This window comes from Atractosteus spatula, chromosome 7 (genome assembly GCF_055471065.1).
Source record: "Atractosteus spatula isolate fAtrSpa1 chromosome 7, fAtrSpa1.hap1, whole genome shotgun sequence".
Taxonomy (NCBI): Eukaryota; Metazoa; Chordata; class Actinopteri; order Semionotiformes; family Lepisosteidae; genus Atractosteus; species Atractosteus spatula.
In genome coordinates, this window is record NC_142712.1 from 50789056 (window position 1) to 50803125 (window position 14070).

The 14070-nt window shown below is 45.2% G+C and overlaps 1 protein-coding gene across 3 annotated transcripts; it reads right to left on the bottom strand.

The window, feature by feature from the left end:
* Positions 1 to 308: 308 nt before the first annotated feature.
* Positions 309 to 14063, bottom strand: LOC148831353 (ceroid-lipofuscinosis neuronal protein 6 homolog). 3 transcript variants are annotated; one of them, XM_088921506.1, is made up of 8 exons: positions 13935 to 14063; positions 10978 to 11210; positions 7853 to 7970; positions 7316 to 7414; positions 5509 to 5697; positions 4848 to 4903; positions 4303 to 4425; positions 309 to 2338 (listed from the first exon to the last, which is right to left on the bottom strand). In XM_088921506.1, the coding sequence occupies exons 2-8, from the start codon at positions 11025 to 11027 to the stop codon at positions 2068 to 2070; spliced, it is 906 nt and encodes a 301-aa protein (XP_088777632.1). In that variant the 5' UTR covers positions 11028 to 11210; positions 13935 to 14063; the 3' UTR covers positions 309 to 2067. The 3 variants fall into 3 exon arrangements, with proteins under 3 accessions (XP_088777632.1, XP_088777630.1, XP_088777631.1); XM_088921504.1 differs by lacking the exon at positions 13935 to 14063 and adding an exon at positions 11403 to 11437 and having other exon boundaries at positions 10978 to 11259; XM_088921505.1 differs by lacking the exon at positions 13935 to 14063 and having other exon boundaries at positions 7853 to 7967; positions 10978 to 11314.
* Positions 14064 to 14070: the final 7 nt, after the last annotated feature.

The following is a 14070-nucleotide window of genomic DNA, read 5'->3' on the forward strand; positions in this document are numbered from 1 at the left end:
GTTTTCTTTCTTCTTTTTTCAGCGTGGGATAAAGCTATTACTTGTTCCTATGCTATACGTATGTTTGTCAGTTGCACTAATATGGAGCCTTATCGTGGTTAGCATTATTTAGGGCACCCAGGCAGAACACTTTGCTCTGGGACAGTTAATGGTGTCAGGTCAAAAACCTGTGCTGACAGAGGAGAATGGAGGAGAGACAGGCGTCCATTCATCTACTCTGCTCATGAGTCTTGTACACAGGGACAGAGTGAGGGCGTGCCATGGTGCCATGACTCCTTTTTCTGTAAAAGCCTTTAAAAACAAGACTATTAACAGTAAGCACTCATCGATTTATTTTTTTGTTTTGTTAACAAACAAAAGTCAACTGAATTTTTAATAAGCCGATTTCCAAGGAATTCAGTGCTATAGATAGAACAGTACACGTCCAACAGGGAAGAAACAAAAGATATACATGAAGGCAAATCAGGTCAAACACGGGCATAGACATAAAAGAAATCATTAAAAAGCTAAAATCACCCAGCCCTCAGTGAACACCCCTGTAGGAAACTGGACAATTCATTGTTGTTTTACTGTGACCTTATTTGCAAACTCACCCACAAAACTAGGAAACATGATGAGGGCAAAACTTGTGAATTGTGTAAAGCTTGTCCGGAAAAGCCACCTTTACCTTCTACCAGGTAAAACGCTAAAGGTTTTACAACACAGGTTTTAAGAATCTTATAAAACACATACTAATGGTGCAGAAGAGCAGGTGCAGTGTACTTGGTATTATCTAAACTTCACACATACTGTATATGTATGCCAGTGTACTCATTATAGGGTAAAAGGTGTAACGCTAGCTTTGAAAAGATCCTGCATCTTTAAAGCTGCTTAGCAGACTGTGGTCTGATTGTGTGGTTGTATCATGCTGGTTCCACCAGCTATAGTAGCTGCAATGTGGTGCTGTCCTCAGAGAAGAGACAACAGTACTTCTCTGCCACTGCCCAGTCAGCCTGTCTCATCTAGGCTTGCCCTCTATCAGGATAGGCCTTATACTGGAGAACCACAGGCAGGTGTTATAGATGTCCCTCACAGGAGATTGGATGAGTCTCTCTGTGGCCTGTACGGGCCTGACACAGTCGGGACAGTACACTCAGCAGGAGATCTGTGTTAGTCCAGTGGGTAAGGACACCAGCTCTGTGTGATCACAGCTAGCAGTCGGTGTCCCAGGCTCTGGGAAGTCACAGGAAAAATCAGTGTGGAGTGCTGGACAGTGACTAGCAAGCTGGCAGTCTGCAGACACCTCATTTGTAGCACACAAGTCAAATAAGAAAAAAGAAATTGTACACAAATGAGTTTATGTGGATGACTTTTTTTTCTTACTAGAAGTACCGGTATCACATTATGGTGACTGCCCAATTCAAGCAATGGAATCTTGAAAGCCTTGCACCACTGCAATTTGGGACAACTACAAACACGAACACGAACACATCTTGCAGGTTGTGTTTCCATGGACAACAGCATACGCACCAAAGCATGCTGTGTCAAGCTCAATATGTCTACATTTCTGTCTGTGATGGCTTGACTGTGCAGACATGCAACACAACTGTGTCCACAATTATTGTGCAAGTGAGTAAGCTCCCTATGGTCCCATCTGGATGCCTTCCACACATCATCGTCCAGGATGAATCAATTTCAGGATGCAACCTTCTGCATCCAGGATGCTAGGACGTTTTTGCTCACTCACTTTATAAATGCCCAGTTTTTTGGGAAGGTCAAATATATAACACTGTCTTACAAAGTCTGTCAGGGATATCTATGAACCAGAGCAAGTGCTGTCACAGTTCTGTCTTCGCACACTGAACACTCGCTAAGGAACGGGAACTGTGCAGGGTCTGCACAGGACACCATCACCTCGGCTTGGAGGGATGGGGCAGCCTACTTGGAATTATAAAAAAGATCCATCTTGTCAGGTCCAAGTCAAGACCTTGGCACTCCCCAGGGATGCCTTCTTTTTCCTTTGCATAGAGGGAATTAGTTTTCTGTAGCCAAGGCATCCTGTCTGCCTTTATTTCCGAGTCCTGAGAGCTAGTGCTGGCCCTGGATGTGCAGTGTGTAGAAGGCCCAGGGCTCGGGGACATATATCACCCCTGGGTACTTCTTCCGCAGGGTCTGGTCACTCCACAGACAGGCCACCCACACCGCCACCAACGCCAGGGTGATGGAGAAGCTGTAGAAGAGGAAGAGGCCGTTGCTGTCCAGCACAAACCCCTTGCGTTTCTGGTGCATGACCGTGGCCATCATCGCGAAGAAGGTGAAGATGTAGAGGATGAAGATCTGGCCCTCTGTCACCAGGTACCTAAGGGCAGCACGACAGGAAAAAGGTCAGACTGAGGGGCCCGCGCCGTCACGGTTTCACTCCGTTGACACACTAGTGCTCACACTCCCCAGGAAAGAACATCGCACAAGCCAGGCATTCTGTGTGCACACTTCACCACAAGGGGGCAGCAGCTGGAGCAGCTTTCCTCTGCCTGTGACTCGAGCAACAGCCCTTTGTCAGATGAAACACGCAGGGTCCAGTCACGCAACAAAACTCTGGGCTAGTTTGAATGTCTCAGACCTCTTGCATTAATTTCAATTGCTCTGTTGCTAACTGTGTTTTCTTTTGGGTGGGGAAGTATTAAACTGTCCCCTACCAGCTAAAAACAAAACTTTGCTTATCTTCGGGTTCATAATTATGTATTAACCACACCTTTGAATTTGCACTACACGCATAAATTATTTCATCACAACAGACAAGCTCTGGTTTAAATTATGAACGTGTTACACTGACATGTATGTCCTGAACTGGTCAAGGCTGAGTTCTTGTCTTGATGTTAATTGCCTTTGCTGATGGATGCTTTACTGTTCCTCAGTGTTACAAGCCTTGGCAGTATTACATGGGGCATGTGATTCCACATGGGGACATATAAAAACCAAGGAACCAAAAGAGAGAACATGTTCATCTTTACTAGTGGCTGTGACCAGTCCTCCTATCTACATAACTATAATTAACTGATACTTTTCTTAATTAAAATACACATACCACATGAGACACCTAGAGCAAACACATCACTAGGAGACACTACTGAAGACAGAGACCAAGTCATTCTCTGTGAATGGATGGTAAAGCTACCCAGCACTGCCAATGTCAGTTCAGAAAAGTAAGCAGTTTAGATTAAGGCCTGTAAAACTGACCGAGGCAAACAATAAGTAAATTCATAATATACTAGTAGGAAAAAGGGTTACGGTTTAAATTACAACTTGGGTTGGGTAAAGAAAAGGTAATTCACAGGTTCAGTCTGTGCATTTTTTGTGGTAAGAAATGAAGGTTTTTACGCCAAATAGACAGTTTATACTGTAGGTAACAGGTTTGTTCAGAGTGCAATTTTAACAGGTTGACAGATATCAAACGCAAGAGGTGTCTAAGGGCTGCTGCAGTAAAAAGAGAAGACACATAGCTGAGAGTGTATGTGAGTAAATAAAGCAATTTTCTGAGCTGGCCTTTGAGAAAGGACTCAAGTACAAGATCTGAGCGGGCCTGGAGGTTATTAAAGTGCTCTACTATGAGTGTTTCTAGATTCAGTTCACTGCCAGCCAAAGGTGCCAGCAGGACACTCCTCTTGACACCTGTATTTAAGCACAGGCGCCCCACAGGAACGGCGTCAGCAGAGGGCATTGAGCAAACTGCTCTCATATGGTCTGAGTGCAGGAAAGCACAGAGCCCCAGACAATGAAGAGAACAGACCTGGCTTAGAGATCAAAGAAATGTAACAAAACACTAAGTGCCTAGCTTGGTTATTAGACAAAAACACATTTTCTTGCAGGCTGGCCTTACACAATACACAATATCTTTCTGGGCTGGTCCCTAGAAGTAGGACACAGGCCCAATATTTGATTGGGCCTGGGGGCTACTAACAAGTGCAGACTGTTAACGAATGCAGACCATTAACAGCAAGACGTGTTCCTATCTCCAATTCTTTGGCCAACTTGACCAGAGACATGTGACTGGCCGCTGACCGCTGGCCACTGACAGGACTGGTGCTGTGGACGATTAGATTAAAACCACCAGCAAAGGCCACCCCTTTGATTACAGAGCTAGCACACACAGCAGGCAGCTGCACCCGGAAAACCACAGCTAAAAGATCCAGCTCATGTACACGTTGTTCAGCCTTGTCCCCCTGAATCCAGAGGCTGTGTCCTCTCCTGTCAATATAACTCAATAAAAAACTGCATTATGGCGATCAGAGTGATTCTGTTTTATCCTCACACAGCTGTACTCACCAGTAGTAGAGCCCACTGGGCCCCACCAGCAGCCATGCTGAGACGGGCATCTTCTTCTCCTCCCTGATGTGGGTGAAGCAGCCAGTGAAGTAGAGGAAGAGGATGAGGAAGAAGGGCACATACCTGTGGGGGAAGAGCCGCAGTAGTCAGTGGGCAGCACCAGCTCTCCAGTTGTAGTGTGCAAGTGGACCTTGCTGAGGGGTCAAAAGCTATTCTTGCGGTCTAATTCAGTGTTTAAAACCCATTGTACATACTGTAGCTTCATAGCTGTGGGTTTAGCTCATGTGCCTTTTGCCTTTTTGTTGTCTTCTAATTTAATTTACAGCTTTTGGAATAAAAGGACCACTGAGTAAATATGAGCAACAGTCACACACTGGGTCCTAAGGTAGGGTATGACTATAAAACATCTTGTGCGAAAGCAAGAAAATGTTTACATGTCCTTATAAAGAAAGTTCCTTTAAAGCATTCTGCAATTTAAGTTTCTTTTTACAACTTTGGAGACAGCAGGAAAACTAAGACAAATATTTAAAACAAATTCTACCTACCACATGGAGTGTCCCAGATTTTCATCATAGTAATACAGCAGTTCAAAGGAGTCTATCTGTGGGGAGAATTGAGATGTGTTAGACACCTGATTACCTCTGGGCTGGGGCAGCACAGCCACAGACCAGGGGCTGTGTCCTTTGAGATCTTCGTGCTATTGTTAGTCAGTCTGACCAAAAAAGACATAGAAACATGTTTCTAATCCATGTCAGAAATCAGGCACTACCCTGTAGACACTTCACTGACACAAAGGGCAGCAGATTTCTTATAACAGTGGAAGTAAGCTACCTGCATTATCTCTGCCACTATATGGAGAGCAAAGGAGAGAAATTGCAAATATTTAGAGTTTTTAACAATTGTGCTCAGAATCTAGTGACAAATTTAATCAAGTAACATCAGACAACAAGTAATATATGTTTTGCAGCCCTATATGTATGAGAAATTGTCTTCCTGTGAATGTTGATATGCTGTAGTTGAACTTGATATGAGGACTTCAACTCTGAACTCTTACTGACTTCATTGCAACTGGGCCTTCGAATGTGCAGTTCAATGGCCTTTTTTCTTCTTAAAGGAACCCACTGAAATCCTGCCTCGGGTCTGGAACAAGTACAGTTTTTCAGAGGCCTGGGGAGCCAGCCGGCTCTGCGCACGCTGGGGACGTACCAGGCTCTCAGGCTTGAGGCTCTTGATGATGGGGTTGTCGCGGACGGACAGGTGCAGCTGGTAGCCACTCAGGATGAGCCGGTGGTTGATGGAGTCGCCCACCAGGTGGATGCTGGCGCCCATGACGAAGGTGATGATGCACAGGTACACGGCAGAGTGTGGCAGGGTCTTGGGGCTGCGCTCGATTAGCTGCTCAGGTAGAGAGAGAGAGAGGGACAAAACCCAGGAGTGAAGTTGATTTTCCTAGAACTCACCGCCACCCTGCACCTGGACATTCAGATTTTCCCCACTCTTCAAAAATAGAATGATGCACCACTCATTTCAAAGGTAATGCCCACCCCACCTTCCCATCTTTTAACCATTTTATCCAATACAGGGTCACAGGGGAGCTGGAGCCTGTCCTATCCCAGCATGCAATGGGCACAAGACAGGATACGGCCTTGACGGGTCGCCAGTCCATCGCAGGGTGCACACCAACACAAACACAGGCACAGGCACTCATGCCAGTTTTCCCAGAAACCAATTATCCTACCGGCCTCTAGTCTTTAGACTGTGGGGGGAAACCCACTGGAACACAGGGAGAACATACAAACTCCACACAGACAGCACCCCAGGTACAGAACTGAAGCCAGGGCCCCAGTGCAGCGACAAGAGACAGCAATGCTCACCGCTGCACCACTGTGCATTTACTTATGCACACCATCCACTAAAAGAAGCATTTAAGGGTATTGCAGAACCTTAATAAATGACATGAAATAAAGGATAGCATAATAAACAATCAAGAGGAATGACTTTATGACATGATCCCCTGGTGTGGGATGTGTAGCTGAAATGGATTATAAATATTCTTAATGGAGCTGGAATGCAGACGTTCCCACCAACTGAATCTTCCTGCCAAACCAGCTCCCACAACCAGCACTAAGCAAGTACTGAATTACAATGACAAGTGATCAATGGTCTAATTAAGGAGCTGTGTGTAACAAAGTCCAACGGGTGGTGACTGGAAGGTCATCTTGCATGTTGAGGCAGCAGTAAACAGCGGGAGATGTAAATGCCAGCGATTCTGAATCGCAGATTAAACTCCACTGGTGTTTTACCCACATGACAGATAAATCAGGTGGCTCTGTCCGCTGGGCAATTAGTGCAGAGCAAAAGATCTAAACAAAAAGTATAAAGTACTTTGAAATACACAGAATTATAAAGCCGAATCAGCTCCAGAGTCCACTGACACGAGGAAGACATTAAAGTAAACTGACCCTTGGGAAAAGGCTTCAGTGCTGTATAGGGTTTGGAATTAAAGTCCACAAGAGATGATGCAGAAGTGGTGCAAAATTCCAGTCTTGGAGGTTCTCGTTCAACCTCTTCTGCTAATAACCAAATTGTCCTAATCAATTAGCTTAACCGGACAAATGGGACACTTTCTGAAGGTCTTCGTGTAAAGAGAAAATGTGTTACGATACATAAGGAATTGCGTACCCATGCACTAGAGAAGCCTACTTGATCTTGTGACCACCACTGCAGCACTGAATTTCGCTATAGCCGTATCCCCAATCACTTTAACAATAATAATAATAATTATAATTGCTTACACTTATATAGCGCTTTTCTGGACACTCCACTCAAAGCGCTTTACAGGTAATGGGGACTCCCCTCCACCACCACCACCTTTACTGATGATTAAGTGGAAGATGACAATAATCGAATTAAAGGTACCCCCATAGAGAGGACTTCAGGCTGAGTAACCTGGACTGAGTGAGGACAGAACAGTTTGAGCAACAGAGGTTCCAGACCCAGCGTTTCTAGTTACCTTGAGGAGCAGGAAGGGAGTGATGATGTTGTAGGCCATGTGAAAATAATCACCAGCGCTGGGCTTGTTCAGGGGGAACCACTCCAGTGGCAAGACAATCTGAAATTGCACAGAAATCAGACTGTTTTCAGGGCAGCTGAAAACACAGTTTTCATTGCTTGCAAAGCCAAGACACATTTCCAAGTAAGACTCTATTTGCACTGTAGTGTAATCCATTTTGGGTTCTAGGAGCTGCAGAGTACTGACTATTCATACAGCGTTTCTGCATTTGGAGTAAATCTGTTTATGCACACTGTATATGTGAGGTGAAAATAATACTAAATGCATTGCTTCAATAACTTATCAGCACTTTCTGCATTATAGTGTGTAGTTCAGAAATGCAGAATTAGATACAACTGCTATGCACTAGGGGGTTTTGCTTTCCTGTGACTGCTTTAGCACCGTGAGACCCTGTGGAGTATCTCCAGGCGCTGTGAGCCCCGCGTGATCACTCAACACACTGCTGTTCTGTACTGTGCTGTACTGGCCTCAACTCACCATGACGATGGGCCTGCCGAAGTCCAGGACCCAGTTCTGAAGGGTGAAGTAAAACCACAGGTCCAGGTGGAACTGCGGTTTCTTCAGCGAAGACTCTGCTTCTCGGGACGCGTGTCTGCTGCAGGAAGAGGGTAAGAGACCGCGGGATTCTCACGGCACTGTGTTGTCATCAAACGACACTTTTCAACAGTTTGCGGAAAACAGGTTTCCTCAGCGCAACATCACAAATCTGATGGCACAAGCATGCCTGATTTGGATGAACTCAACAACGCACTTTAACGTCATCGGCTTCCTCAATGGTCTTCGGTGTCGACTCCTAAACACGGGTTCGGATTTTTTCCAGTCACTCGTGCACATGATTTTTTAGTTCCCTGCAGCTGTGCATTTACCACATTCTGTTTCGGTCTCAGCGATCTGTGACACTAGGGTCTTCCTATAAAGTCATTACTGTCATATTTCCAAAACGCTGGTGTTAAGGCTCTTGATCCAAAGCATTCTAATTTAGCTCTGATCCCTCTGAACAGAGCAGAGCTGATTCTGACTCAATACCAGGCACATGAATTACAGAGCGATGCTGCAGTGAGTGTGGTCAGTGGCTGCTGCAGGACAGCACTCTCTCCCACTGATGCCGAGTTGTATTACCCAGCACCCTGTGTGCTCAGTGCCATCTGCTTCTCTTCAAACCCATCTGTTCCTTTAACCCGAATGCTAAGAGCTCAGGAAACCAGCAAGGTTTAACAAACACATTCTTTGCTCTGTAATCCAAGGGTATTTATCTTTTTCACATAAGACCTTCTTAAATACATCACATCTGCATCCCACCACATCCATTTCACAACCCTGTTCTGAAAGCATGTTATCTTACACAAATCTGCGTCTGTAACCAAGCGTTGGCAAGGATAAAGAGGTTCCAATGGAAATGCAGTGAAAAAGGAAATCATAGCCCAGAAGACTGACACACAATGTCAATCAATCCAATACATTTGGCTATGCGTTCTATGTCCCCAGCCCCTTCAATACCCTTAACAAAGACTAACCCTGAAACATTCCCAAATCCCTATGTTAACAGTGGGAAGGGTATCTACCTCCCATCTGCATAACAATTCCAGGTTAAAGACCTGTGCTTTGACATCTGATGGTGAAATATTGATACACCTTTATTCCATTGTGATTAGGCTGCTGTAACACCTTTCTTACTGGGGTGTGTATGCTTCTAAATAAGGTTCAGCAGAGTGCAACCTATGAGGCCTCTGCTTCAGCACATTACTCCCATCCTCTGTGGCTCCCAGAGTTCAGAGGTCATCCTCCTCACGTATTGGGCCCTGCAGGGTCTCTCTCCAGCTGATTTCAAGGACTTATTGCATGAAGCTCAGATCTGCTCGTTCAGGCCTTCTTGCTCTGCTGAAGACCAGACTCCAGAGGGTGACAGGGCCTTCTTGTGAGGTGACACACCCAAATCCACTGGAGACTGTCAACACTGTTAAAGGCCTGTCTTTTCACTGTAAGCTTTTAATATAGAATTAATGTTTTCTGGGTCAACCTGCTGAGCTCTGTTTTACTTCTGCTGTGAGTTTTACATGTGCAGTACCATAGAGCAGACTGAGTAAAACCCCTCATAAATGAAATTATTATTATTATTATTATTATTATTATTATTATTATTATTATTCAGACAGTTGAGAACTTCTAATTGCTCTCCTCAGACAGAGTTCCTCGTCCTCTGTCTCCCCTGCCCTACAGGCCTCTCTGCACCTTGCTGGGGCTGGGCGCTGTTCAGTGGGAGGCAGAGTCCTGGGGTGTCGGGTTCCCCAGCCCTGCTGTCTCCAGATGGCGGCCGCCGTGTGTGGTGCTGCCTCTTGGCCCCAGCGGCGATGTTTCTGCCAGGTGGGGCAGACAGGAGGGGTTCGGTTTCAGCTGCAGTTTCCGTCGCCCGTGTAGCGCGGAAGTCGAGACATTGTGCGCAAGGGAAAAATAAGTGGGGGTTCACCATCCGAGACCCCTAAAGAGCATTCTCATTTCTAATATCCTTTTTCAGACAAGGGAAGCAAAGATCCCTTTCTCGTGACCTTTGGGTTTTAGCTGAAACAGCAATTCAGCTATTGCAAAAACGTCACCTATGTAACAAGGCAAGAAGAGGAATGCCTTTCTATTGCCTTACTGACATCACTGGCCCGGTTCTAAATACAATCAGCAGCCAGTGGATTGACTCCAGCACGGGAATAGTAAGAATGCATTAATAATAAGCCGCAGCAAGCAGCACAGTTATTCAAACCTTTAGAAACACAGCAATTGCTAAATGCTAGAGACGTTGCTAATTATGCAATGCTTTGGTTACCAGTTACAGCATATAAATTGCAACTGTTACTTTAAATAGGTGGCACAACCTGTACTGGAATGAACTACTGCTCAGATCCTGGCTTCTCAGTCCCTACAACCTCCATGCATTTTCAGTCCCTCCAAAAACCAGGCTCACTGCCTACTGTCAGCTCTCCCCCGTGTTTGGACTCTTCCCAGTCAGGGTCTTAGACAGATGTCCTCCTGTATTGTGGTGAAGTTCGGCTAGACTATTGGCAAGAGGTCAGATCGTGCCACCAGAGAGCTGGGATCCGGAAACAAGCGAAGAAACCTTCACAGCTCTTCGCCTAGCACCCTGTTTCTAACCTAACATTTTAAAGCATTGATTCCCGTGCAATTAAAACGGCCTAACCAATCGTATAGATGTACGAAACTGCACATATATCTGACTTTGAGTGAAATAAGAACAGCTAAATGTCTGTTCAAAGTATAATACACAAACGTCAATACACCGAGTGACAAAAGTTAACGTTAAGGATGAGAAACGTTTCTTCTAAATCGATTTTAAAGTCTTTTATAACAGTAAATCTTTAATTATCTTTTGACAGCATTCGGGCAAGTCCCCCGAAACACTACACAGTGATATACAATTCTGCGATAGGCTACTCAGCGGTCTCCTTTTCACTTCTGTAACTGCAGTAGGAGTTCCCTTCCTAACTTCCAGCCATTTTAGAGAATAACTCTTTTGTTCTGTTTTTTGATCACCGCTGCAATGCGAGCCTTTTCCTTTACATCTGCGGGGGGGAAAAAGTCATTTTAATTTCTCAAACCTAGGGTGAAAGGTTGACGCCTGCATGGCAGAGTTCTGTCGTTTCCGCATTGCCGACTGCGGGCTCCTCGCCAGACCCCCAGATGAAGAGTCTCTCCCCGGCCGCTGTACCGTCCTGCCTCCGCTCACTCTTCCTCCTCCTCCTAATCCACCGCCGTCCCACGCTCGCCGGTCGGCCTCAGTTGGCAGAGGAAGCCTGGGGTATAAACCGATCGGTTCGCCAGCTACCCGCTTCTGGAAAACATCACGAACAGTCACAAGCCGAAGCTACAGCAGCTTGTGACTGTTCCACATGTGTCCGGCGATCGGAACTCCCCCCCTTCCTGACCCGGCACACTCAACGTGCGTTTCACTTCTTCTGGGCTCAGTGTTTACAAAGTAGCGACATCTAGTATCAGGATTACCGTACAATACAGATTGACTCACTTGGTAACAGGCTGTAACACTAGACGCAGTTTCTCTTACACCTCGATATGCTTTTAAATATGCGATCTTCTTCTTTCGGTTAACCCGTCTGCATAGAGCCAGGCTCGCAAGCTTTCGGTGCTTCTCCGATTGAGCCCTTTGTATTTGCCTCTGACTCAATAAAAAAAAAATCAACAGCTTTGTAGCTGCAACAGCAGCCCACTTGAGTAGGATTATGTGAAGAATTATCCTTTGATATTTTGTGGCGCTATCTGGCCTCATACACAGTCGATCACGTGCTTTTTTTTAAATTTTGGACTCAAAAACAGGTTCAGTTTCCCTCTTAACGCAGAAGATCTTAAAGATCAACCCGTTTTGTTGTTTTTTTTCACCCCTGTGCACTAACCATTGTGAATTACACGCACACACACTGAATGTGTGATTGCGGGGGGAAGACAGCTGCTATTACGTGAAATTGTAGGATTTCGGTTTACAGATGAACCACTGTGCCTAATCTCCGTTGATCCACCACCCAGGCTGCAGGGGAATTAGAGTGCGTTGCGAATCAGTCATCTGGCAGGTTATCTCTCAGCGTCCAGAACTAAAACCTCTCTTTTACCCGCAGTTCAGACCAGCACGTTACTCAATGTGACCACGGCACACACTGTGCTTTTTCACGTGGAACCGAAGTCTTAAAAAGAAAGGATCATTTCAGTCTAAAAACGTATCTGTGCGCATAACAGCCTAGACCTCGTTTCAATAGCTAGAGCTTCATTTGGGTTTCTTTTTAATCTGCATCCTGGTTTCTGTAATGTCGCGCCATACGGACTACACTACACTGACCCACAGTGAAGGACTACCAGTGTGAAATGAAATACCGCTGCTATACAGAGGGACTTGGCCTCTGTGTAAATCTGAAGAGCTGGCCCTGAATAATGCATATAGATCAGAATGGCAGGAGGAGATGTTGTATGTGTCAAAGCGCAGATTAAAAATGCATGCATCTTGTGGCGCCTTTAGTTCCCAGGCTTAAAAATCAGATGCACCAGTATAAACGTGTGCAGGGGGCTTCTCGCACCTCTTACACAGTGAAAAACCCGATCGGGCCTACTGAAATTCTGTTAACATTAAAAATAAATAGGCGCCGGGACCGCCATGTTCCTGTGTAAATACAGTATATCATACAGAACGAAGCCATGCTCAAATGTTTTGGTCATCTAATATGATGATATCTGTGCAAGGACGTACTGGAGTAATGTTCCATTGTGGCTAGGGCACCTTCTGAAATATGACCAGAGGAATTCTTAAGTGCTAAGACTGACGCTGAAACTGGCCATAAATGACTTCTTTTGCCTCACTCCAACAGTCTTCATGTTTCCTGTGAAATAAAGTCGCGATGATTTATACAGAAATTCGGTTCATTTCTATAATTTACTGACTACAAATATTTTGCAGTTCCTTTTCGGGAACTTTTTTACTTTGCAGATATTTGGCTCCCAAATCCTTTTGCATGAATCCCGAAAGGGGTTTGAAGGTGTTACATTGTCATTTGTAAGAACACCAGACGACGACAGAGACGCTCAGACGTTTCTGGGTGTTTTCGGAAACGCTCCAGATTGGTGACACACCGGTCTTTCATTTTTAATGTGTGTTCACTGCTCTCTCCTCTATAGCTAATGGGTCAGACAAGGACACCTGTCCTATTGCACCACGGTATTAAAACCACAAAATAATATCTGTAACGACCTTCTTGTAATAAATATGTTATTCCAACATCCTCATTGGTTAGTTGTTACCCAAATTGTGTATTAAACACAATGTGACATTTCTGATATTATTATGTGAATTTTAACAACATAAGTTACATAATCAAAAAATTAATCTCCGGGACATTTTATCCTAGATTATTTATATAATTGGTTCCTACATCATCATTTTGTGACACAATAACACCCAAAACTCCTCCTCTGGGTGCATCACTAACAAAACCCCAAACTGTTATTCCGGCCCCTTTTGTAATCTCCGCCTTTGGTTTCACGTCGGAACTATTTCTTAGTCGTAAACAGCTGCTTCCTGTATCTTATCATTCTCGGAGAGAGGGGCGAGAGGTGTTCTGTTGAAGAAAACTGGGGACCAAATACAGGATTTAAAACAAACAAGCAAATAACGAATTAAAACACGACCCCAGTCTGTAAGGGAGGCGCTGACTGTGAGGAGAAGCAAGCGACTCGACCAAGCATATGGCGCCGCCGACCCGAAGCAGCAGAGTGAACCGCTGTATCGTATAAGAAATAAAAACAGGAAAAGTTCAATTAAAAATTGAAGACGCTGTCTCCAAGTAAAGTCGTGACTTTTTAAAATTTTGTTCCGTTTTGTTGTTTTAGTATTTTAACTCCCTTCTCGCGAGCTGGCGTGAATAAAGCAAAACGATGCGTTACTTCAGCTGAACGCCGAGCCCGCGGCATGAGCCTTGACAGAAGTTGTGTCTTGGAGATTAAAAGTGATAACACACATAAGGAAAACAAACAAACGGAAGAAAGAAAAACAACCCACCAGGAAACCATGGTTTTCGCGTGAAGAGCGTGCCTTGTGCCGGGATTTTAATGGGAGGCGGGCTGCGTCGCGGAGAAGCTTGTGGGCGAGTGTTCTTGCGCAGGAGACGGAGGTGTCGAGGGGCGCAGCCGGGCGG